Here is a 27229-nt window from a genome sequence, read left to right on the forward strand (position 1 = left end):
TTCTCCCTGGGAATTGGACCCCTTTGCTACCATGATCAATGCGGAATCCCTCCACTCTGGGAGCCTACCTACTAGCAGACCCTTACCAGTAGGTCACACGGGGTGCCATTGGCATTGACGGGGACTGTGGCTAGACATGGGAGGATCTGAGCCTCCATCATCTCCTTTTTTGTAGATGGAAATGCAGGGCATTTCTCAACAGTGCCACGAACACTAACCAAGCAGATGACTCTTGGCTACATAGACAGCAAAGTCAGAGGAGTTGATCCAGTGTCACTCATAATAGATATTACTTCCAGGGTCACACACAACCAGGTTGTGATTGCTATCCAACAACCAGCCTCTGTTGGGTCTCTGTCTCCCTAAGCTCTTTTATTATTTGGCCAATAGTATATATGCCTTTTCTAGGTGGGCTATTTATATTTACAATGTCATATTACATCATGTGATATAATATTGTTGTATAATAAGAAATGTAGTCTGACCTATGGGGACGCAATAGATAGAGCCTTGACTGGGAACACTGAGATCACCGGTTTGAACCCCCAGGCTTGCATGGTCAAGGCACATACATACAAGAAGCTATCAATGAGCCTGACCAAGCAGTGGTGCAGTGGATAGAGCATCGGACTGGAATATGGAGGACCCAGGTTCGAGACCCCAAGGTCGCCAGCTTGAGCGCAGGCTTATCTGGTTTGAGCAAAGCTCACCAGCTTGGAGCCAAGCAAGGGGTTACTCGGTCTGCTGAAGGCTCGCGGTCAAGGCACATATGATAAAGCAATCAACGAACAACTAAGGTGTTGCAATGAAAAACTAATGATTGATGCTTCTCATCTCTCTCCATTTCTGTCTGTCCCTATTCCTCTCTCTGACTCTCTCTCTGTCTCTGTAAAAAAAAAAACTATCTTGTAAAAAAGAAGCTATCAATGAACAACTACAGTGAAGCGACTATGAGTTGATGCTTCTCACTCTCTCTCCCTTTCTCTCTAAAATCAATCAATCAATAAATATTTATATTTACAGTATATATTTGGTCTTCATCCTGGTTCCCAGCTCAGAGCTTCTAAAACCCTGTAATTCCCTGAGTGATGGGATGAGAAAAGTATCTTCTGTTATTCTCAATGAGTTCCTTTCAACCACACCTGAGATTATACTAATGAGGTGGCTCTCTGGGCCCCTAGGGAGCTTCAGGATGAGGTCTGGTTATCAGAGAAACAACCTTACAATTAGGGGTTGCAATATTTCAACCCAACCCCCAAACTCAGGAATGAGTTCTTCGCCAGTGGCTACATAATGCCTACATAGTGGAACCTTCACAAAGCCCCATAGGATGGGGTTCAGAGAACTTCCAGATGGGAGATCACATGGTGGAGGTGCTGGGAGAGTGGTACACCCGGAGTGCAGGGATGCTTTGCACCCATTCCCCCATACTTCACTCCATGCATCTCTTCCATTTGGCTGTTCCTGAGTTATAGTCTTTATAACAAACGAGTAATGGTAACTAAACTACTTTCCTAAGTTCTGTGAGCCATTCTAGCAAATTAGTACACTTGAGGAGGCGGTCATGGGAAGCTCCTATTTATAGGCAATCAGTCAGAAGTACTTTGGCCCAGGACTTGCAATTGATGTCTGAAGAGTGGGCAGTCTTTTTGGACTGAGCCCCTAACCTGTGGGGTCTGCACTAACTTCAAGTAGATGGTTTCAAAATTATATTGAATTGTAGGATACCTGCTAGTGTAGGTGATTTGGTTGATGCGAGGAAAAACCCGCACATTTGGTGTCAGAGGTGTTCTGCTGGTAAAAATATATATGTATCATAGCATATCAGTTTGGTGATTTTACATTTTCAAAAAAAAGCTGTTAATTACAGGCATCAGCACTATTGTTTTCCTCCATTTTGTTCCTTCTGCTAAGTTTACTTTTTCCATATAGTATATTTTTAAATTTTTTTAAATCCTTTTAGACTAATAAAAGAGTAGTAAAAATTAGGCCCTGGCCAGTTGGCTCAGTGGTAGAGCGTCGGCCTGGCGTGCGGAAGTCCCGGGTTCGATTCCCGGCCAGGGCACACAGGAGAAGCGCCCATCTACTTCTCCACCCCTCCCCCTCTCCTTCCTCTCTGTCTCTTCCTTCCCCTCCTGCAGCCGAGGCTCCATTGGAGCAAAGATGGCCCGGGCGCTGGGGATGGCTCCATGGCCTCTGCCTCAGGCGCTAGAGTGGCTCTGGTTGCAACAGAGCAATGCCCCAGATGGGCAGAGCATCGCCCCCTGGTGGGCATGCTGGGTGGATCCTGGTCGGGCGCATGCGGCAGTCTGACTGCCTCCCAGTTTCCAGCTTCAGAAAAATACAAAAAAAAAGAGTAGTAAAAATTAGTAAACCCTTCTTGTTCCCTAATGTTTCAGTCTGGGTTTAATCAAGAGACAAAACCGCCTGACCAAACTGTGGCACAGTGGATAGAGCGTCAGACTGGGATGCGGAGGACCCAGGTTCGAGACCCTGAGGTCGCCGGCTTGAGCACGGGCTCATCTGGTTTAAGCAAAAGCTCACCAGCTTGGACCCAAGGTCATCGGCTTGAACAAGGGGTTCCTCGATCTGCTGAGGGCCCATGGTCGGGGCACATGTGAAAGAGCAATCAATGAACAACTGGAGTGTTGCAACGAAAAACTGATGATTGATGCTTCTCATCTCTCTCTGTTCCTGTCTGTCTGTCCCTATCTATCCCTCTCTCTGACTCTCTCTCTCTCTCTGTCTCTGAAAAAAAAAATGACAAAACCACATAGTAACTTAAACAGGGCAAGTTTAACATAAAGAATTATGAAACTGTGACAGGACAGTAACTACACAGAGAAATCTAAAGGGCAGACTATGGGGGAGAATAACCAAAGAAAAACAGACTCAACAAAACAAACAACAAAAACCATATGATCCTATCAATAGGTGCAGAAAAGGCATTTGATAAGATACAACAGCCCTTTATGTTTAAAACACTCAATAAAATGGTATAAAACCATGGTCCCCAACCCCCGGGCCACCAACCGGTACCGGTCCGTGGGCCATTTGGTACTGGTCCACAGAGAAAGAATAAATAACTTACATTATTTCCATTTTATTTATATTTAAGTCTGAACGATGTTTTATTTTTAAAAAATAACCAGATTCCCTCTGTTACATTCGTCTAAGACTCACTCTTGACACTTGTCTCAGTCACGTGACATGTTGCCACTAAAATTAAACCCATAAACTAGCAAAATGACAGAAAAACAAAATTCTATCGAAAGTTTTTTGCGCCAATGAGGAGACAGAAGAAGAACCTACGACCTCGAAGAAAAAGAAGGCTTCATTTAACAGACAATACCAGGAATCCTACTTGAAGTATGGATTTATCGCAACTGGTGATTCTCACGCACCAAGGCCGCTCTGCATAATATGTGGTGACCGGCTAAGCAATGAGGCAATGAAGCCTTCAAAACTGCTTCGCCACTTGGAGACCAAGCACCCTACTTTAATAGACAAGCCTTCTGAGTATTTTGAAAGAAAAAAGCATGAACAAGAAGAATAGAAACAATTGCTGGTGGCCACTACATCAATAAATGCGAGTGCACTGAGAGCATCATACTTGGTGGCTAATCGTATTGCTAAGGCTAAGAAGCCATTCACCATTGGTGAAGAATTGATCCTTCCAGCCATTAAAGACATTTATCGTGAACTTCTAGGAGAGGCTGCGGTTAAAAAGATAGCACAGATGCCTCTTTCGGCTACCACTGTCACACAGCACATTGAGGAAATAGCAGAGGACATTGAATCACAATTGTTGGAAAAGATTAATAAATGACCATGGTACACTCTCCAGGTTGACAAATCTACAGATATTAACAACAAGGCAATGCTACTTGTTTACGTGCGTTATCTTTATCAAGAGAATTTGCATGAGGATATGTTATGTGCACTATCATTGCCAACCAAAACCACAGTTGCAGAACTATTTAAATCGCTGGATGACTATATATCAGGAAAACTGAAATGGTCTTTTTGTGTCGGCATATGTACAGATGGAGCTGCTGCCATGACCGGAAGGATGTCTGGTTTAACCACTCAGATTAAGGAGGCTGCATCTGAATGAGAGTCTGCGCATTGTGTCATTCACAGGGAAATGCTGGCTAGCCGAAATATACCACCGGAACTTAACAGCGTATTGAATGATGTTGTTAAAGTTATTAACCACATCAAAGCACACGCCCTTCATTCGCGCCTGTTCGAGCAGCTTTGTGAGGAAATGAACGTGGAGCACAAACACCTTCTCTTATACACAGAAATAAGATGGTGCCTGACCTGTGGTGGCGCAGTGGATAAAGAGTCAACCTGGAAATGCTGAGGTTGCCGGTTCAAAACTCTGGGCTTGCCTGGTCAAGGCACATATGGGAGTTGATGCTTCCTGCTCCTCCCTCCTTCTCTCTCTCTCTCTCTCTCCCCCCCTCTCTATAATGAATAAATAAAATCTAAAAAAAAAGTTCTTTAAAAAAAATGGTTTATCTCGAGGGAGGTCCCTGGCCAGAGTGTTTGAATTATGAGAGCCGCTGCAGAGATTTCTCTCAGGAAAAAAGTCACCGCTAGCAGCACATTTCAGTGACAAGGAATGGGTCGCAAAACTCGCTTACTTGTGCGACATATTTAACCTCCTCAATGAACTCAATTGGTCACTTCAGGGGGAAATGACAATTGTCTTCAAGTTGGCAGATAAAGTAGCTGCATTTAAAGCCAAACTGGATTTTTGGGGACAACGCGTGAACAGGGGTATAATTGACATGTTTCAAACATTCGCGGGAATTTTGGAAGAGACTGAGCCCAAGCCTTCATTGTCCCAGCTGGTGCACGATCACCTGTATTTGCTTTTAAAAGAGTTGGAACGCTACTTCCCAACCACAAAATACCCACGAATTGCCAAGGAATGGATCCGCGATCCATTTGTCAACAAACCAGATGAAACCAGCGTGTCTATGCAAGAAGAGGATCAACTACTGGAAATCGCAAATGACAGCGGCCTTAAAAATAAGTTCAAGACTACAACTCTGCCAGTGTTCTGGATTAAAGTCATGGCAGAATACCCCGAGATCGCCACAAAAGCACTAAAAACCCTGTTGCCATTTCCGACATCCTAGTTGTGTGAAGTGGGATTTTCTGCAGTGACAGCAACCAAAACAAAATTACAGAATAGACTGGACATAAGCAACACACTTCGGGTGTCATTGTCTCCCCTTACCCCTAGATGGGACCGTCTCATTGCAGAGAAACATGCTCAGGGCTCCCACTGATTTAGCGTTATGGTTGTTGAGAGATAGGCTACTATTTCTCATTCTATATAAACATTATAATAACCCTTAACTTACAATATTCATAACAATGGTGAGTTGTATTTTTCATGCACTATATATTTGTTTTTGTGTTGTATCTTATTTTTAAGGCATGTTTAAATGTTACCATAGCGACTGGAAAGTGTTTGGAGGCAGAGAGGATGTTACTCATGTTATGTTGTTGGTGTGATATTAAGAGGACGCTTCTAATAAAGTTGCATACGAGTACACAGTGGATTCATGTTTATTTTTATTGTCGTAGGTTCATGATTGGTAGCGAGCCTGAACCTATCATATTACAAATTGATGTCAGACATGAAACGTTGTCAGAATAACAAATTTAAATACAGCCTGAATAATGAGGACATGCTCGTTCCTCCTTTAACTTAGCCCAATAAATATCGTAAGTTCGACAATTATATTTAAAAATACCACAGTTTTTACGCCAGCTGCATAATTTTATTTTGTGCATTTATCCATTCCACCCTAAAGGCCAGTTAGTGAAAAAATTTTTTGACATTAAACCGGTCCATGGCCCAAAAAAAGTTTGGGGACCACTGGTATAGAAGGAAAATACCTCAACATTATAAAGGCAGTATATGACAAACCATTAGCTAATATCATACTGAATTATGAAAAACTGAAAGCTTTCCCACTAAAATCAGGAACAAGACAAGGCTGTCCACTCTCTCCACTCCTAATCAACATACTGCTAGAAGTTCTAGCCAGAACAGTCAGACAAGAGAAAGAAATAAAAGGCCTTCATATCGGAAAAGAAGAAGTAAACGTTTCGCTTTTTGCAGATGACGTGACCCTGTATATAGAAAACCTCAAAGACTCCACAGAAAGACTATTAGAAACAATAAACCAATACAGTAAGATCAGAGGATACAAAATTAATATATAGAAGTCTATTGCTTTTTTCTACGCCAATAATGAAACTTCAGAAAATGAACTCCAAAAAATAATCCTTTTTACAGTTGCACCAAAAAATATAAAATACCTAGGAATAAACATAACAAAGAATGTAAAGAATCTATATACTGAAAACTACAAAGCATTATTAAATGAAATAAAAAAGACACGATGAAATGGAAAAATATCTCATGTTCTTGGATAGGAAGAATAAATATAGTTAAAATGGCCATATTCCCCAAAGCAATATACAAATTTAATGCAATCTCCATCAAAATTCCAATGTCATCTTTTAAAGAAATGGAACATAAAAGTCACCAGGTTTGTCTGGAACCATAAAAAACACTGAATAGCCAAAGCGATCCTGAGAAAAAAGAACGAAGCTGGAGGCATTATAATACTTGACATCAAATTATACTACAGGGACACGATAATCAAAACAGCATAGTATTGGCAGAAAAATAGACACATAGACCAATGGAACAGAATCGAGAGCCCAGAAATAAAACCACATATATATAATCAAATGATCTTCGACAAAGGAGCCAAAAACACACAATGTAGAAAAGAAAGCCTCTTCAATAAATGATGCTGGGAAAATTGAAAAGCCACATGCAAAAGAATGAAACTTGACTACTTGCACAAAAATTAGTTCAAAATGGATCAAAGACCTAAATATAAGATCTGAAACAATAAATTCATAGAAGAAAACACAGGTACTAAATTCATGGACCTTGGCTGTAGAGAACAATTTATGAATTCAGCCCCAAAGGCAAGGGAAATAAAAGCAAAAATAAAGAAATGGGACTATATCAAACTAAGAAGCTTCTGCACAGCAAAAGAAACTGACAACAAAACAAACAGACAGCCAACTAAATGGGAGATGATATTTGCAAACAACAGCTCCAATAAGGGATTAATAAAGAACTCACAAAGTTCAGTAACAAACAAGCAAACAATCCAATTAAAAAATGGGGAGAGGACATGAACAGACACTTCTCCCAAGAAGAAATACAAATGGCCAACAGATATATAAAAAAATGCTCATCTTCACTAGCTATTCGAGAAATTCAAGTCAAAACTACAATGAGATACCACCTCACACCTGTTAGATTAGCTATTATCAACAAGACAGGTAATAACAAGTGTTGGAGAGGCTGTGGAGAAAGAGGAACCCTCATTCCCTGCTGGTGGGAATGTAAATTAGTACAACCATTATGGAAGAAAGTATGGTGGTTCCTCAAAAAATTAATAGAACTACCATATGACCCAGCAAACCCTCTACTGGTTATATACCCCCAAAACTCAGAAACATTGATACATAAAGAAACATGCAGCCCCATGTTCATTACAGCATTGTGCACAGTGGTCAAGTCATGGAAACAACCAAAGTACCCTTTGATAGAGGATTGGATAAAGAAGATGTGGTACATATATACAATAGAATATTACTCAGTCATAAGAAATGATGACTTAGTATTATTTATGACAACATGGATGGACTTTGATAACATTATACTGAGTGAAATAAGTAAATCTGAAAAAGCTAAAAACTGTATGATTCCACACATAAGTGGGACACAAAATTGAGGCTCATGGACATAGATAGGAGTGCAGTGGTTACGGTTATAGGTGACAGAAAATGATTTGACTTTGGGTGATGGGTATACTACATAATTGACTGTTCAAATGATGTGGAGATGTTTACCCAAAATCTATGTACTCTTGTTAATCTCTGACACCCTGTTAAATTTAATTTTCTAAATAAAAAGAAAAAAACAGACTTAGAAGTGGGACCCCTCCCTGAGCCTGGGGTTCAGAACATGTTGGAGAAGTTCGCTGTCTGCCCAGGGCAGAGTTGGTCTGCAGGCAGGGGCAGCAGGAGTGCCTGCTGAGACAGGAAACCGCCATGGCCCTGAGTGTCCTGCACATCACTGCTGGCATGTCAAGAATGCAAGGCCCTTGCTGCGCTTGCAAGGCCCAGGCTACCACTCAAGGCTGTTGCAGGAAATAACCTTGAGGAAGGAGGACAAAGGGTGGGTCCATCACCACTGGGTGTGGAATCAGCGAGACCCCGCAGCTCAGCATGCTCTCCTGGGACACATGCCCTGCACATGCATGCCCTCATCCAGGCCCATCTGTCTCAACGGCTGTGGACTAAGGGAACCAGCGTGAACATGGAACTCTGGTCATAGGTTCTTTTGTGAGTGAACTCTGACCCAGAAACCACATGTCTTCTGCCAGCATCTGTGAAACAAGAACATGCCAACTGGTCAGCTTGCAAGCAGGGCAAAAGTGCAGCCCCTCACAGTTCTTGGCACAACCCCAGAGAGCACAGGTGAGCCAAGGCTGAGGGTGGGTGCATAGAGGGGGCCGGGGGGCCTTGGTCAGTGCGAGCCTAGGCCTTGCGGTAACCACACAAAGAGGTCATGAGAAACAACCTCCAGACAACCTCCAGGGCACAAGCTGTGGGTGCGCCTGCAGAGAGAGTGGGGAACAGATGTGAATGTAAGTTCTAGAGTGTGCTGTGTCCATGTCAGGAGAACCAGCGTGAAATGGCCACTAGGCTCCAGCCAGGCTGCAAGGTCTCCAAGGACTCCCCTTTCTGGATATGCAGCTGGAGCAGAGCACCATCAGATGCTGTGAAGGACTGTGAAGAAGGAGCAAGGCACAGCAAAACATGGAAGGACACCCTTTCCCCCTTCTAACACCCTCACTACAAAACTTCACATCATGCTCACTGCAAGGAGTCGTGATTAGAGCGTCTAGTCCAGGAGAACCGTGCAGGTGCTAAAGCAGAGAACTGGACCTGAGAGGCAATAAATCTGTAGTGGGCACAGTCCCCCCTGTGGCTACTCAGTATCCACCAGTAATAGTCTACACACATTTGGACTCCTTTACAACTAAATAATTCTATATCTCTCCCTAAAAAGATACAGCTATCTTTGTGACAAGTGAAGAGGTTCTTCCCCAAATGAGCAAAAGGCACAGTCCTAACAGTGATGGTACCTATCGCTATACTTAATCCACAAATTCAGTTATAGATCCACTAAAATTCAGTTACCTAAGTGAACGGAAATGCTAACCTCCAACAACTTGGTTATAAAATAAAAATTGGGGAAGAGAGAAGAAAAATGGTGAGCAAATAAAATACATGCATATAACAAGCAAAAAAATATACAAAGCTACTACAGTCCTCATTTATGTAACTGGTAGCGAGGTTGTAGGTAACATGATGGCTTCCTTCCTCAACTGTCCATTCCATATCTCCTTTGACCTCAGCAAGAATCTGCTTGGACTCCTTAGTGGGTAGTGACTCAAACTTTCATTTCTGAAGGACCTGAGTCTTTATTGGTCTTACTGTAGTTTTACTTTTTTGGTTGCTGTTGTTTTTCATTAACCTTTACCACTGGTCATGAAAGTATTAAGAGATGCCACGGTTGACCAGGAACCCCTGGGCACCATAGTCCCCCATAGCCTACAGTGTGTTGCAGTAACCCAACATCCCTCTTATAATTGGGATCAACCACTCAAGCCAGTACATTAACCCCCCCCCTTTTTTTGCCTGTTAGTTCAGAGGCATAGGAGCCCAAAGTGACCAGGTGGCAGTCTCAGCCTTCAATTGAGTGGGACCACTGTTGTGACACCTAGTAGAAGCATTCCCTGCTAGAGACTAAGATCTCCAAATTATCTCAAAGTAGCCAGAACAAGAAACAAAATTTCTGTGAGTAGGTTATTTGGTGTCCTAGTGAGAGAAGCATTCTGGCCATGCGTATAGAGTACCACATACTGATCCCTGATTCAAAGTATATATTGTATCCTGTAATATGGAACACACCCCCCTTTCAGGATGTTGCTGTCTGGTACCATAACTGACTCTCTTCAGGAATTTATTCTACCTTTCAACTGAGTCAGCCACTTCTGAGTTATGAGATGTGTAATAAAATCACTTAATTTCATGGGCATGAGCCCATTGCTGCACTTCCTTTGCTTGAAATGTTTCTTGATCATGTGCTTTGTTGTTCAGAATGCCATTACAGTGGATAAGGTATTTGTGAGGTCATGGATGTTGATGCTGGCAGGAGCAGGAAAGACAAGGAAGTCAAATCCATACCCAGGATATATATCTATTTCCATGAGACAGATCTCTGCCCCTTCTCTGATGGAAGAGGTCCAGTGTAATCAACCGTCCACTAGGCTGGTCACTACAAGACTCAAGGTTGGTCTTGGCTGCTGGCAGCTCAGACACCCTGCAGCAGCAGTAGGCAGATCAGTTATGGTGAGGGGACAACCATGATGCTGAGCACACACACGTATCCATGTCTGCCACTTGGTCACTTTATCATGGACACCTTGGGCAAGCCCTGGCATGGTGTCACTCAGAGCTGGCTGAACAGACAAGACATGTGGAGGGCACAGTCCATCTCTGACACCAAGGGTAAATCACTTCCCGCCTGATTATTAGAGCCTCTCTTGCAGTGTATGCCTGTTGATGGGCATTCCCTGCGAAAAAGTGTCTTCAGACTGTGCTCATTCGAGTTCCACCTACATGCCGCTTCCAGAGCCAGGTTTCCAATCCTGTTCCTTCCAAGTTGCTGACCAAATATTAGGACTCCCCCCCCCGAATTAATACACATCTACAGACTGGCCACTTCTCACTCCAGACACAGTGGACAACCCAATGTGCTGCTCAAAGTTCAGCTCCAGAAAGGCCTTCCCTTCACCACTGTTTCCAGGGTCACCGTGAGTCGTCAGGCCATCGTGCAGCATCTGTCCACTTCAGGGTGGTCCCAGCATACTCTGAAGACCCACCTGTAATCCGGCCTCATGTTTTCCTTCCACACTCAACTGGTTATAAGAAACAGGCTGTGGGGCCAGGTTGGGACAGCTCAGTTCCCAAGGCTCACAGCCCCATGCTATTTCCAGGCCATACTTCTGGGTGTTGAAGAGACAAGAAGGACCTGGTTAAACAGATGACAAAAAAACAACTGTGTCCATGGACATATTTGTGCATTGGACCCTTCTGTGGCCACTGTGAACCTGAGTCAGAAGGGCCCTGATTCTGGTTCAGGCATCTTTTCATAACTTTGAAGCCAGTGTATTTTGAAGAATTATCTACAGAAATTCCTACCTTTTGGGTTTCTGCTTGGAAATATCTCAGGTAGGTAATGTTGAAGACAGGCTGGGGAGGGGGCTGGCTTCTCTGTGGCTGGCTGTGGCCCCTCACTCCCAGGGAGGCACAGCACCTGTACCTTTGCAGAACAAAGTACTTGGACAGGAAATGTCTATGGCACCGTCCAGCCCTGAAAGTCTGTGACTGATCACCCTAGGATGAAGGAGGAGGTCTTGGGGTATGCCTGGTAAGTGCCCACAATCATATTAAACAAGGATTTTCCCCTAACTGCATCAATTATCTATTTTGCCCAACATTTCAGTCCCTGCAGATGCTGGGCTCAGTGGCTTCTCAAGGCAGCCATGCTTAGCTCAGGGTACAAATGTCCACAGGGCATCCTCCCTGCTGGTGGGGGCCAGATGGGGGTAGCTGGAGACAGGAGAGAGCTCAGAGTCCTCTCCACTGGAAAACAGCATGGGCCAGCCTGCACTTGGACGCTTGTGTTCTTGGCTGAATGTTTGCTTTGTTTGAATCAATTAATCTGTCTCTCTCCTCTCCCCACCCCCAACCTTGCTTTTAGAAGAACATTAATATTCATGTATAAATTAAAAATAGCACAAAAAGCTGACTCCCCACTTCCTGCCCCACAGGCCATTTTCTTCCTTCCCAAGTGCAGTCCCTGGGTGGCATCTTGGTCAATGCAGCCCTGTGTGCAGGCCTTGCCACCCCAGCCACCCCCACCTTGCCCTCGCTCCCATTGGCTGCCCGGGCCTGCAGTGGGACTGCACAAGCAGCCCACACCCAGAGGAAAGAATAAAAGGCTGCCTCTGCCCACCACTCCCACCACTCAAGACACTGCAGCCAGCCGGTGACCCACGAAGAGCGACCAAGATCACAACGTGAGGGTGGGAACCTGCTTTTTTTGGGGGGAGGGGGGACCCAGAGGGGGTTTGGAGAACTGGGTGGTAGTTTGAAAAGTCCCTTTAGGATAGTTGCAGCATTTCAAAAGTGTGGATATTACAACTGCGTTGTGGACATGACTGCCTCAACCTTAGACAGCTGGAGGTTTAATTAGAGAAACCTCAGGTGTGGGGCTCAGAGGTGATTGCTGACATTTCCTCAGCACTACAAATATTGATTCTTCTGTCTTTGAAGAAGAGGGTTTTTGCTTCCGCAGGGCTGAGAATAACAAGCAACCAACCTGATGCTAGTTTAGCCTTACCCTACAGATAAATGTTTTCTCTCCTTGCTCTTTTCCTGGCCCTGGGCATGTGATTGCATCTCAGTGTTCCAGTTTCCCTCCACAGGAAATATCAGGGTCCTCTGGACGCCACTCAGAAATTCCACGACAATGGAGCAGTCTTTACAAGTGAATTATAAATCAGGTCAAAGAAATGAGGGTTTAACTTTCATGGTGGGTCTAACTTTCATCAGTCTTATAGTCTCTCAGATAGATAGGGCCCTTTCCTTAGAGGGGACCCTCACATCATGTGTGATGTATCCTTTTAAAGAGTTAAAACCCAAAAGTTCTCTTCTTTTTGACATGAAAAGATTAATGCAGGAATAAAAGGCTAATTGATGCAGGAATAATATTCACAGAATAGAGAAAAAGAAACATGGATATTTGATTTTCATTTCTCTTAAAAGATAAGCTTTAAACCATCAATTGTTAGTCAAAGGGAAGAATTTAACAGAAAAATTTTTTAAATTAACTATTAGTATGATTATAAATGAAATCACATTTTATGGAGTTTAAAACATGTGAAGTATATGTTTTATGTTTTCCGTTTAAAAATATCCCGCTAGTCATACTCCATACACACACAAACAAAATTTATTTTCCTCTTCCCCAAATCATCATGGACTTTGAGAAGCATTGGGATAATGTAAAAGTATTTTTTGTTTTTTCTTTTAAAAGAAACAGTGCAAAGGATAATAAAGTAGGACATGTTAAAGATTTTAGTCCATCTGAATTGTTCTATCTACATATGATATATCTGATTATTAGGAACTTAAGAGCAAAACAAAGTATACTGATAATTAATAATGTGACTTTAGCAAAGATCAGGCCAAGACAAAATTCCTTATTTTTCAACAATTAGATATATAATTCTTGTATTTATTTTTAACTATGACATTGCTAAGATTCTTTAATGATAAGAAATCAAGGTCATAAGTTGGTAAATTTTTCTGGCTGAGAAACTTTGGGAGACAACTGAAAACTTATCCTTTGTAAATTGTGCCTAGTCCCCAAGACTGAACAGGTATTTCTTCAGTTTATAGGTCATGCTATAAGGTACTTGTTGAGGGAAGCAGAAAGTTTCTGACTTTGACAACTGCAGAGAAACACTTATTAGTGAGTAAGTGTCATTTCCCCCATTCACTTGAGGCAGCACCTCTACGGGTACTAAATAAATACCTGGCAGAGACTTCTGCTGTATTTGTCTGTTCCTGTAGCGGAACCAGCTTAACTATATAACCTGATAATACAATTTTGTTTCTGGTAGGTCAAAGTACCTTTCATTGACCTTTTTTAAAAAAAATGTGTGTGTTAATTCTACCATATTTATTTTTCCAGTAAAGATTTTTATTAAAATGAATGAAATTGATATATTAAATTCAAAGGGAAGCAAATTCCTAAATTTTATGATCCTTAAAATCTTTTGAAAGAACCTGCACTTTTCTTACTGAACTTATTCTTAGTAACATGTATGTACTGCTATATAACTGAGATTGTCCTTTCATTTTCCAATTGTTTATTGACAGAATATAAAATTACTGTCAATATTTGTACACTCATTTAGCTTCTAGTCACTTTACTTCTTTATGGTTAATTCTAAGAGCTTGCAGCCACTGCTCCACTCACCTGCACTGTCACTGACTAGGGGAGCTGCCAGGGCAGAGAGTGGTCCAAGGGAGGAGGCAGGGATCAATCCCAGAACTCCCTCACTGTTCTGCCTCTATAATTTTGCTGAAATTTTCCATTGGTCAAACCCAACCAGGAGCCAGAGGGGCCTGGGAACTGCTAAGGTGGCCGATAGGGACAGAAAAGAGGAGAATGGGGGCGAGTTGATTTAAAAGGTAGATGGGAGAACGGTAAGAACTGAGAGAGTTCCCAGAATGCCCTGCTCTAAGCCTGACATGGGAGATGCACCAAGGTTGGCCCAGTCTCCTCCTCTGGGTCAAGGTCTGTGTAGGTATCATGTTAACTGTTCTATGTAAAATAAGGTAAAAAGCATGAGAAAGCATCTTTCCTCTGTGGACCGTAGGATGTCTGAGCTGGAAAAGGCCGTGGTGGGCCTCATTGATGTTTTCCATCAATATTCTGGAAGGGAAGGTGACAAGCACAAACTGAAGAAATCTGAACTCAAGGAGCTCATCAACAATGAGTTTCCCCACTTTTTAGAGGTGAGTCTTGCTTTTTAAAATCAAGTTTATGCATTTTCCTCTTCATTATTAAACTACCTCTGCACTTTCTCTTATGAGTGGCCATGAAGGTGATTCCAGGTCTGTTTCAGGACTCCTGGGTTACTTCTGAAACTTGCTTGCATGATTGAACCCTTATTATGCAGGTTAGCTTAACTGGGCCCCACTGCCTTAATTTGTTTTGTGTACAGTAGGAGCATGAAGGAAAAACTGCTGTCTCAAAGGCAAAAGTACAGATTCCAAATAATGATTCCACTAATTCCACCTTCTAACTTAGCAATCAAAAAGTCCCAGTGTCTGGCCCTGGCCGGTTGGCTCAGCGGTGGAGCGTCGGCCTGGCGTGAGGGGGACCCGGGTTCGATTCTCGGCCAGGGCACATAGGAGAAGCGCCCATTTGCTTCTCCACCCCCTCCCTCCTTCCTCTCTATCTCTCTTCCCCTCCCACAGCTAAGGCTCCATTGGAGCAAAGATGGCTCGGGCGCTGGGGATGACTCCTTGGCCTCTGCCCCAGGCGCTGGAGTGGCTCTGGTCGCAGCGGGGCAACGCCCCGGAGGGGCAGAGCATCGCCCCCTGGTGGGCAGAGCTTCGCCCCTGGTGGGCGTGCCGGGTGGATCCCGGTCGGGCTCATGTGGGAGTCTGTCTGTCTCTCCCCGTTTCCAGCTTCAGAAAAAAAAAAAAAAATTAAAAAAAAAGTCCCAGTGTCTTCTGTAAAAAGGACTGTTGTAAGGATGAAATGACACAATGTTTGTCAAGTGCTTAACATATAGTGAGAGCTCAATAACCAGTAACTTCTATTAGTTGTTGATTTTAAAATACAGAAAAAGCTTAACAAGTAGTAACCACAATTTATAAGCAATAAGTAATTCAAAGTAAGTGTACCAAGGTATTGTGAACATTTGTTGGCCTGGTTTTCTCAAGGTAAATTTGGTTTGGAAGCAAACCTATAATGCACTTGAAATCCCTAATACACTGCTGCCATTCATCCATCTTTTAGCCAAATGTATAGGTCCCGTCCAACCCCACTGGAGGCTCAGTCTTTTATAGGTTTTTGTTTGTTTGTTTTTGTTTTTTAGACTTTATTTATTCATTTTAGAGAGGGAAGAGAGAGAGGAGAGAATGTGGGGGATGGGGGAGCAGGAAGCATCAACTCCCATATGTGCCTTGACCAGGCAAGCCCCGGGTTTTGAACCGGCAACCTCAGCGTTCCATGTCAACGCTTTATCTACTGCGCCACCACAGGTCAGGCAGTCTTTTACAGGTTTTACATTGAAGGCAGACACTGAACCTTACACCTGACTTCTTCAAGCCAAGCTCTGCTGCACTGGGGATTGGTTATTCTGAAAAATTGAAAACCTCTTTCCAAAGGCTGTTTTTTAATGGCCCCCATCATTACTTCTGCTGCATTAGGCTTAAGTGCTAGCTGATTGGTCCCAGGGCCTCCCGGTAATATGTAGAATAGACAATTCTCAGTCACAAAGCCTGTGCTATACTGGCTGCCATGGCTGTACAGAATCCCAACAAAACTGACTGCACTGATGCTCTTCTTCAGGGCTCAAGGCCACATTCTTTCCACCATGTTTATAACCCTACCCTGTGTTTGTTCCTCAGAGACTTTGAAACACTCTTCACTTGGCCTCTGTGTTGGGTAGAAGTGTCAGGGAAAGTTCCATGACACCTAGAAAGCCAGTCAAGTGGCAAAGAGAACACACGGAGTTAACAAATTTAGGGCATGCTCCCAAGAGTTACTCCAACTACAACAAAAACACGCTTTCAAAAGATAAAAAATCTATGGAAGCCATCACTGTAGGAACTTCCACACACAAACTGAAAATTTTAGGAAGGCCAAAAGTTCTTTTTATTTTTCTTGTAAGACATTTGCCTATAATATGCTCCTTCTGATCGAGATGCTATTCTTCTCTTTCGGGTGTTTTGTTCAAGAATAGTGATAACCTGCAGGTTTTCAGACCTTGGTTGTTCCATTCAGTCTTTACAAGTAGCTGAAGTCCCACTGGATCTAAAGTAAGGTCGGAATGCGAAGAGCCCCCCCCCCAACAGTCCCCTGGTCATAGGAGAAATCTTTCTGGAATTTTGCATTTTATATCTTAGGTTGTTTCTGATACAGATTTTTAAAACCAGTCATCTTTTAATCATGTTTTGATGGCCCTAATTTTCATTTAAAAGCAAGCTGGGTGACTGATCTCTCTTAGGAAATCAAAGAGCAGGAGATTGTGGACAAAGTCATGGAAACACTGGACAACGATGGAGATGGCGAATGTGACTTCCAGGAATTTATGGCATTTGTTGCCATGGTTACCACAGCCTGCCACGAGTTCTTTGAACACGCATGAACTAGAGAAAGCAGCCAAGCTGTTCCTGTAACAGAGATGAAGGTCACACAAGGAAGCAAAGAGCAAGAGCTTGCAGGCTAGTAGGAGCTGAGTTTTCCCGCTGTGTTGTAGCAAGTAGGAGGCTTGATTTGCTTTATGAATGAAAAATTGAAAACCTCTTTCCAAAGGCTGTTTTTTAATGGCCCCCATCATTACTTCTGCTGCATTAGGCTTAAGTGCTAGCTGATTGGTCCCAGGGCCTCCTGGTAATATGTAGAATAGTCAATTCTCAGTTACAAAGCCTGTGCTATACTGACTGCCATGGCTGTACAGAATCCCAAGCCAGAACAACAAAACTGACTACCAAGACAGACACTGGACATTTGTGGTTTCCTTAAATCTACACTATATTTGAAACTACAAAGCTCTGTGTACCTTTTGAAAAGGCTGTTGTTTCTTAAATTTGTTCATCATCAGTGCAAATGGGACTTAAAGTAATTAGATGGTGTGACAACGCTGGCCCACTAGCCCTTAGAGCAGTGATTTTTAATCTTTTTTCATCGCACGGCACTCATATACTAATTAGTAACATTCTGTAGACACCAAAAAATATATCTTTTGCCCATCTGACAAAAAATAGATATAGTTTTGATTCCTTCACACCAGACAGCTACTGTTGTATTGGCTGTAGTCATTGTTTTATTTGACAATCTAAGGGAAAAGAGGTCAGTGTCTCTTACCAAATAGTCAGGTATTGCATGTTTTAAGAATTCTTGTGTCGGCCCTGGCCATTTGGCTCAGTGGTAGAGCGTCGGCCTGGCATGGAGTCCCGGGTTCGATTCCCAGCCAGGGCACACAGGAGAAGCGCTCATCTGCTTTTCCACCCCCCCTTCCTTCCTCTCTTCCCCTCCCGCAGCCAAGGCTCCATTGGAGCAAAGTTGGCCCGAGAGCTGAGGATGGCTCTGTGGCCTCTGCCTCAGGCACTAGAATGGCCCTGGTTGCAACAGAGCAACGCCTCAGATGGGCAGAGCATCACCCCCTGGTAGGCATGCCCGGTGGATCCCGTTTGGGCGCATGCGGGAGTCTGTCTGACTGCCTCCTGTTTCCAACTTCAGGGAAAGAAAAAAAATTCTTGTGTCACACAGATTGAAAATCGCTGCCTTAAGAGCATGGTCTCATTTAGATTCCTTTTCCTATGGTGAGCTTTGATTACTGAGTAGATACTCATTTAATGCTAACTGTTCTCAATGGAAAAATGTGTTTCATAAACCAACGAGTACTGAAACTTTAACTGAAAATCAAAATTCTATATTCAGTGGAATTCTCCTGGTGGGCTCACACTTCACTGGCTCTGTGGACATGCGTTCTGCAGGAGGATGATAGGGTTTGGGACAGAAGTTTCAGATCAGCCCCTCTGGAGACAAGTGTACTACAAGTAATTTCACCTCTTCAGCCTCCTCTCCTCTCCTGTCTGTGAGATGATGGATTACTACTGACGTGTCTGGTCGGTTGGTGAATGTCATTCCTGACTTCTTTGCACTGTTGGTCAAGTCAGTGTACTTAGAAAGCAGAATTTTATGCTTTTGCATCCACAAATTCAAGTAAATCAAGTTACAAATATTAAACATCATTTCTAGGAAAAGTCAAATTAATTTTACCCACCTCTTTTCCTATTTTGTTTTATTTAAGGGCACAGCCTTTATAAAATAGCTGGTCGCTTGTATTTGCATTAAATAAAAGAGCACTGTGTCAAGTGTTTGTAACCGTTAAACATGAAATAAAAGCGAAATATACTGCTCACAAAAATCAGGGGATATTTCAAAATGAATATGAAGCTATAAAATATCCCCTAATTTTTTTTTGACCAGTTTACCTGCAAAACTGGTAAGAGTAAAGTGGAGGGGCCCTGGCTTTTCTCACTTTTGCAGATGCGGCACTGCGCTAAGGCCAGGGCGGGTGAGGAGGTGAGGGGTGATGGGGTAACACCTGAATTTGGGCGGGCCGTGGGTGGGCGGACGGGATGGGTGGGGCGGGATGGGACAGCACCGGGTGGGACCACCTTCGCCCGCTTCTGCCAGAAACTTCCTGCCCAGTTGGCATCACGTGGGATCCCTTGGACCAATCGTCATGGAGGGGAACTGCAATTGGTCCGGACAGCCAATGTGCCAGGATCCGAGACCGGAAGGGATGGGCTGGGGCGTATTAGGGCTCACGGTGAGTTAAGGTCTCCGTCTGCCGCTGGGCCGCTGGCTTGGCCCGGCCCCGGGGCTGCGCCCCCCCCCCCTTGGTCTCCTGGTGGGCGTCTAAGGCGTGGTCTCTACTCTGATGCGTGGTCAGAGGTCCGTGCTGAACCCGTGGTCCTGGTCACAGACACAATGCGGAAGGCTAGGTGGTGGCTGTCGTTTCAGAAGTTCCTGGGGTGTTGCCCAAGTGGCTGGACTGCTCGAGGTGTCCCTCCCGGGAGACCACAACACGGCGGCGGCGTAGGGCTGATGTGCCCTGCAGGCCCCGCCGTGGACAGACCCGGCCGAACGGGCGCAGCGGCACCAACGCCCCAGGGGAAATGCAAACCCTGCGATAGGAAGCCTTCGCGCCTGTTGCTGGGGAGATGCCCGCTACGGTGTGCACAGAACGCAGCCAGCGGAGGGCTGAAGGACACAGCAGAGAGTGGGGTGCCCCAGGGCTGGGGGCGCTGAGGGTAGGGGCCAGAGGAACTTGGCCTTATCCCCAAGGCCAAGGGCTTTCCAGCAGGAGAGGTGGGAGCCGAAGCGGCAGCAGCGGGTGATCTTTGGAGAAATGGAGGGCAGAGGTGGAGAGACGTGGGCTAATCTGGGAGATGTTTAGGAGGACCCTAGTGTGAGTGGACGTCCGGAGCACCATCCGCCGCTTCACACAGGTGAGCCTGAGGAGACCGCGGGCCCACGCTCAAGTCAGCACTCTGCTGGTTTGAAATTTTGGGCAACTTTTGGACAAGGGGCCTAGCGTTTTCATTGCGTGCTGGGCCCTGCACATTACGGTCTGTGTCCAGCCTAAGTAATGGTGGGACGCGGTGGGGTGGGGAACACAGGAAGGGGAGCAGGCATGGGAGGCCCAGAGGGTGGGCGGTGGTTGTCTGACTCAGGCCAAGGGCGAGCACAGCCATGTGCACAGATGGGTGTGCAATGAGAGGGAGGTGGGTGGTGGGTTGGCTGTGGGCGGTGCTATGTGAGATGTAGGTACTTGTCCAGCTTGCTCTCAGAACAAGTTTCTACACTTCCATTCATCACTAGCGGCTCCACTGCTTTAGCCAGGAGTAGGTCCCTCCTGTTACCTCCCTTGTCCCACCCCTTGATTAAAGAATTCCTAGCTGACTCAGTCCCCAGGTGTCCACCCTGCTTCCAAACCTCAGAAAAGAACTGGAGTGTACTAGCCCGCAGGGAGCCTGCCTAGGGCAGCTGCTTGTTGTGTGTGTCTTCCACATCAGGGGAAGTGTCTTGAGAGACGCTGTTCATCAGCACTGCACAGCCATCCTCAGGAGTTCCTGGGGGCTTCCTTGCACCAACTATGGTGAGCTCCAGGTTGTAAAACGTCCATCCTCCTCACCTGTCCTCAACTGAGAGGGACCTGCTCTTATCAAGAGGCACTGGTACCTGAATGGGTGGTGATAGTCCCCACATGGCCACTGGGTGCTGCTTCAGGCATCCCTGGGGAGAATCAGGGCCCTTTAAAGAGAACTCTGCAGCCTGACCTGTGGTGGTGCAGTGGACAGGTGTCAACCTGGAATGCTGAGGTTGCCGGTTCAAGACCCCTGGCTTGCTGGGTCAAGGCACATACGAGAAGCAACTGTGAATTGGTGCTTCCCATTCCTCCTTCTCCTTGCCTTTCTCTTTCTGTCTCTTCTCTCTAAATCAATAAAATATCTAAAAATAATAATAATAATTTTAAAAAAAAATAATAAAGGCAACTCTGCATTTTAAATGAATTCTGGCTCCCTTTCCAATCATGACCCAGTTCAGACACACAGAATTTCCTGTGCCCCATCAGTTTATCATTTTAGTTCACAGTAGCCCAGAGAATGTCCCTGGCAGCAGTGTTGAGGCTTTCAGGGCAGAGACTGAGGCCAAGCAGGGAACTGCATTTGTCAGACCTGCACTGACAAGTGCTGTCTGAAGGGTCTGCAGGGAGCCAATCTCGTGGACTGCGGCAGCATGTGCCGAACAATTGCCAAATTTTCCTGTCACTAGAAAATTCCTCATTTCATGATCATGGGAGGGGAACACATGGCCTTGGGTCCCCACATAGAGACCCGCCACACCCCACCTTTGTCTCCTAGCAGCTACAGGGATTTAAGGAAGGCCCCAGATTCCTGAGCACTGAGCCATGCACCCTCCTTTGCCCAGCCCCTGCCCTGGAGAAACAATGTGGGGAGGGGAATTGAGGTTGGGCAGGCCTCAGGTCCCCCTGTCCTTCACCTTCCCAGTATTGACCATTTGCCAAGGGGAGTGAGCTTTCCCTTGGGCCACCTGGGGCCCTCCTCTGGATGTCTGCCTTGTGGTTAGTTTGTATCCACAACAACACACCCCTGTGAGGTCCATGAGCCTGGGAGCTTCTCCCTGCAGCTCCGCCCTGCAAGACCCCACCGTAGTCTCCAAGGCAAGATGGGCCCTTCCGCCAGCTGAGGCCCTAAAAGGGTTTTGGCAACTCTTCCCAGGAAGCTCTGGGAAGACCCACATCTCTGTCCCATGAAGCCCCTGAGTTTATTTGCTGTTGTTTCAGAGTTTTTATAGTTCAAATTTAGTGGAAAACAGGCAGTTTTGATGAACACAAAAGATTAAAATTAGGGCTTTAGATGAGTTACCTTTTATGAACCTCAGCAGCCAATTTACCCATGCAATTTCGTATGGGTTGCATAGTGTTGAGATTTTCTTGATCAGAATGTTTAAATTTGGAGATTTCATCCCTCTGCCCCAGACACAAGTCGGGTTCTTGTATTGCAGATAGATCTGACCAGATGAGATTCTGGCACAGCTTCCTTCCCTTGTGTTTGAAGATGAGAAATGGGCTGGCCTCTTCCCTAGTCCTATGAATAGTAAACATCAATTCTAGCAAGTTGGCAGGAAGCCAAACAGGGAGGTTTGGGCACAGGCTGGACTTGGAGCAGAGCTCAGGGTAAGGCTGGCAACCTCCTCAAGAGCAAAGTCCTGCCCTGGCCGGTTGGCTCAGCAGTAGAGCATCGGCCTGGCGTGTGGGGGGCCCGGGTTCGATTCCCGGCCAGGGCACATAGGAGAAGCGCCCATTTGCTTCTCCACCCCCCCCCTTCCTCTCTGTCTCTCTCTTCCCCTCCCGCAGCCAAGGCTCCATTGGAGCAAAAGATGGCCCGGGCGCTAGGGATGGCTCCTTGGCCTCTGCCCCAGGCGCTAGAGTGACTCTGGTTTCGGCAGAGCGTCGCCCCTGGTGGGCGTGCCGGGTGGATCCCGGTCGGGCGCATGCGGGAGTCTGTCTGACTCTCTCCCCCCGTTTCCAGCTTCAGAAAAATCCAAAAAAAAAAAAAAAAAAAGAGCAAAGTCCTATGCCACCAGGCTCTCTTGAAGACCACCCCCTCCACCCCAGCCCTAGCATTTGACATACAGGTACCTGAGAACCTTTCACACAGTGAAGAAGGCTGCTCCTGAAACTTTCCCCTCTGTGAGGACCCAGGTATGCACACCCGGAAGGGAATGCTGGGTCACGTGGGCTCCACAGGTCCCTTCACACCAAACTCCACTGGGGGCCTGTTAAACATCTCAGGCACCAAGCCTCCCAGATTGGGGATGGGGCTGTGTCTGCCCATGGGACTGTTTTAACAACTCAGGTGATTTTCATCCTAATGCCAGCTTGATAAGTAGCACTGTCTGGCTCTGTGTTCCTCCCAGGAGAATTTGCCTGCCCTCCCTGTAGAGGAGGCCTCCCCTCACTCAAGATCAGACTGTGTGCAAGACAACTGGGTAGAGGAGACCTCACCATCCCCAAACTTGAGGGTCTCTGAGCAGGCACATCATAATCCCTAGCCAGGCCCCTCAACTGCAGCTTCCCTATTCAGGAAAAGGGTGTCAAATAGTGTGAGAACATGCTCTAAGGCAGGGGTCTCAAACTCGCGGCCGGGCCCGCCCACCAATTTTGTGCGGCCGCAGACTGGCCCGCAGATTAATCCACGAAGTTTGATTAGTCTGCGGCCGCACAAAATTGGTGGGCGGGCCGCACGGCCGCGAGTTTGAGACCCCTGCTCTAAGGGGTACCTAGGGCACCCCTTATCCCTTTTTCCGCTGGTCAGACCTTGTGTAATTCCCTCCTAAGTATTCCTGATTTGGGGAGGAAAGCATCTGGTCTCTCACCATGAAGTATATGATATTAGCTATGGGTTTATCAGGTCAAGGAACTTCACTTCTTAGGGCAAATGCTTTTTCTGCACTTAATAAGGATGGTCATGGGTTTGTTTGTTTTTAACTGGAGAGAGAGAGGAAGGAGGTGAGAGAGAGACAGGAACATCGATCTGTTCCCGTATGTGCCAGGACAGGGAATCCAACTAGCAACCTCTGCATTTTGGGACAATGTTCTAACCAACCAAGCTATCTGGCCAGGGCTTGTTTTTTTGTTTTCTTTTCTTTTTAAATAATACTGATGTGGTATATTATCTTAAATGAGTCTCCGATGTTAAACCAACTTTGGGATAAAGTCCACTTGGTCATGGTGTATGATTTTGTATTTTGATTGATTTGGCTTGATAGTATTTTTTGAGAATTTTTCTGTCTATACTAAGAGATATTGGTCTATAGTATTCTAAGCATGTAATGTTTTTGTCTGGTTTGGGTATCAGGTAACATTGGCCTCATTAAATGAGTGTTCCCTCTCCCATTTTTAGCAAGGGTTTGTGAAGAATTGGTATTGTCTTTAAATAATTTGTAGAATACAGGGGTGAAGTCACGGGGGTGTAGTTTTTTTGATTATTCAATGTCTTCCTCAGCTATAGGTCTATCAGATCATTTTTCTTTTCTTTTTTTTTTCTTCTGAAGTTGGAAACAGGGAGGCAGTCAGACAGACTCCCACATGCGCCCGACCAGGATCCATCCGGCACGCCCACCAGGGGGCGATGCTCTGCTCATCTGGGGCGTCGCTCTGTTGTGACCAGAGCCATTCTAGCACCTGAGGCAGAGGCCACAGAGCCATCCTCAGCACCCGGGCCAACTTTACTCCAATGGAGCCTTGGCTGTGGGAGGGGAAGAGAGAGACAGAGAGGAAGAAGAGGAGGAGGGGTGGAGAAGCAGATGGGCGCTTCTCCTGTGTGCCCTGGCCGGGAATCAAACCCAGGACTTCTGCACGCCAGGCCAACACTCTACCACTGAGCCAACCGGCCAGGGCTTTGAGTCAGTTTTTGTAGTGTAGTCTGTGTCTTTCTAGGAATTTGTCCATTTCATGACAATGTCCTTCCTAAACATTTTACAGGCTCATATAAGTAGGTCCCCTCATTAAACTCAGAAAGGCAGAGCTAGATGCAGGGAAACTGGGGCATTGAGCACCCAAAGCTTCAAACCTGGCATGAACTCTGACCCATCCACTCTGCTTATGGGAGCCAAGCCCAAGGCAGTGACTGTAACTGCAGAAGTACACACGTGCATCTGCAAGGAGGTTCACTGCAGCACTGGTGAAAGACCTAGGATGGACAACAGCAACTGAGTAACAGCTACCTTTAGTTATTAAAACATGTAGAAGAAAAATGTAATAGATTAACAAGCCTATAACTTATTAAGTACAAAAGCTGTTTATAAAAGTATATGATCCTAATTTTGGAAAAATAATTTAAAGGAAAAAATAAATCCCTGAAAGTATTTACGTTAAATACTAGTTAGTGCTGCTTTTATTACTCAGAGGTAGGATTATAGATATTCTTTACACTTTAATGTGCCCTGTAGATTTTATGCTGTAAGCATAAATGCTTTTATATTCAAAAGAAAGGAACACATAATAAAACACATCCTATTTGGGGTGATTTTATAAATCTTTTCACACATTTTAAAATGCAGAATTACAAAGTCAATAATTTTTATTAACATAATGATATAAAAAACTTTAGTGTGATATACAGAATTCCCAGAGAGTAATTTTAAAACATTTTAATGTGCTTCTTAAAGTCTAATTTACAAGACACCTTGTCTTACTGCCACTGAATTTTCAATACAAAAATTTTACAATATGTTTGCTACAAAATACAACATTAAGACTAGGGTTAGGTAGTTTTTACCCCTGCCAGCCATTCTATTATATGGAATATCCATAGTCCACTGCTAGAACCTCTGTATACCAAACAATAAGTTACACAGATTATGTACATAATTACAATAGCTTATTACAATTCCAGTATGTTGTAACATACTAACTGTGGTCCACCAACACAGGCACACAGGCAAACAGAGCTACAATGCACCTGTTTTTAGTAGCCAAATAAGAGTAAGATGTGAGAGTTGGCCTATTTAGCTAGACCTATTGGGTGGAAGATTTTAAATGGTAGAGAATTAATAATAGCTTTGTTAGGCACCAATTCAGGCTAATTCCAGAAAAAACTGGTTGTTTCTATCAAGCATGCATGATTCATGAATTTTCCCACCCTCAGTTCCCCCAAAACCCAACAACTTCATAGCATATTCTTTATTAGCTATATAAAAATACTCTGTCTTAAATTGGAGCTTCACTTTAAATTCTTAGAAGTTTCTAAAGGATTTTATATTCTCTTTGATTTAGATTTACTATAATATTAGATCACTCAGTTTAGTCATAACTGAATATGGTTATGCCAAATTTTATAGGCATTTTAACTTGAAATGTGAAAGCCAGGACTCAACCGCACTGCAAACAGCACCCAGGACATGAAAACCTCAGACTCCATCACCAATGCTTCCAAATCTGTTGACTCGAAATGAAAATAATTCAGTACACTTCCCTGTATTGAGAATTTAAATTGTGATGTTATAAAAACAAGTGTTTAAACAGCATTTAGTTACAAATCTAGGAAAATGGTTTAAAGCTAAATGGTAATTTATCTTTCCGAAACACAGAATCTACTGTGACAGCCCCAAATGGCATTTATTGAGTATTAATGATAACATCTGCAGACAGTCGGGCACATCTGTTTCAGTAAAGAACAAGAGAGAGGAAGACCACCGTGTGTGACCAAACTGCCTAGTCTGGGGTCCGAGCAGGGCGGGCAGGACTTGTTACACGCCCCGTCAGCCTTTCTGGGCTCTGCTCCCTGTGAAGCAGAAGTGAATCTGCTATAGTGAGGCCTCAAGTTCTTTCTAGCTTAAGTTCTAGAGATGAACTTGTCATTTGAAATGGGAATAAATAATTGAATTTTTAAAATAAACTATAGTTTTAGTCTAAAAGTGCAAACTTGCAATACAGTAGCGAACAAACCACACCTGCCACCCCCGCGGTGCCCATCCAGGCCTTTCACTTCCTCCCTAGTCACCCTATCTATTCAAATACGGACATTTATGATTTTGTAAATGTCCTTAAAGATTAAAACATTTCTTCAAATCATTCAGGAGGCGGCTTCTCAAATGAGATTTGGGGAACTTTGAGACGAATCTGTAAAGTAGGACAAGGAGCGCAGTGTTGTTCCATGAAGACTGCAGCCCTTTGTCCTGGGGGCTACTGACATGCTACAGTGCCATCCCCCCGCCAACACCTTCACTGGCCCACGGCCTGGGAGCCCAGGAGGCACTGGGCAGGGCACTGGGGTTGGGGAGCGGTGTTCACATGTTGTAGGCAACATAGATCGGGTCCAACTGGTCAGCCAGGAAGCCGTCACGCAGGTGCATACGTTGCTTTTCACCTCGAGAGTTGATGGGGATCACACCTGGGTCGACGATGACCACCACGCCTACGACCAGATGATGCTCCTCCAGCACTACATTTGTCACCAGGGCCACCAGGTCTAGTGCGTCCTGCTCCAGCCCGTCCAACTCTACTACCACAACCAGCAGATTGGTCCAGGTGAACACTGCACTGGAGGGAGAAGACATACAGCATCACGGGCATGGACACTGGCTTCTGGGGGCTGACAAGATGCAATGGAAATGGTGCCAGACAGA

General features: G+C 44.9%; 2 protein-coding genes across 7 annotated transcripts in view; one reads left to right on the forward strand and one right to left on the reverse strand.

Moving 5' to 3' along the window:
* Positions 1-12141: 12141 nt before the first annotated feature.
* On the forward strand, positions 12142-18883 carry S100B (S100 calcium binding protein B). 2 transcript variants are annotated; one of them, XM_066259124.1, is made up of 3 exons: positions 12142-12278; positions 14643-14781; positions 17007-18883. In XM_066259124.1, exons 2-3 carry the CDS (start codon positions 14644-14646, stop codon positions 17145-17147), a joined length of 279 nt encoding a protein of 92 aa, XP_066115221.1. In that variant the 5' UTR covers positions 12142-12278; position 14643; the 3' UTR covers positions 17148-18883. The 2 variants fall into 2 exon arrangements, with proteins under 2 accessions (XP_066115221.1, XP_066115220.1); XM_066259123.1 differs by having other exon boundaries at positions 12162-12272.
* Positions 18884-25237: 6354 nt separating this feature from the next.
* DIP2A (disco interacting protein 2 homolog A) overlaps positions 25238-27229 on the reverse strand; it is a 158148-nt gene continuing 156156 nt past the window's right edge. For all 5 annotated transcript variants that reach the window (XM_066259129.1, XM_066259128.1, XM_066259127.1 and 2 more), the window contains one exon: positions 25238-27143. In XM_066259129.1, coding sequence (XP_066115226.1) covers positions 26891-27143 — 253 coding nt within the window. In that variant the 3' untranslated portion in view covers positions 25238-26890. The remainder of the gene's footprint in view (positions 27144-27229) is intronic.

Source organism: Saccopteryx bilineata, chromosome 2 (genome assembly GCF_036850765.1).
Source record: "Saccopteryx bilineata isolate mSacBil1 chromosome 2, mSacBil1_pri_phased_curated, whole genome shotgun sequence".
NCBI lineage: Eukaryota > Metazoa > Chordata > Mammalia > Chiroptera > Emballonuridae > Saccopteryx > Saccopteryx bilineata.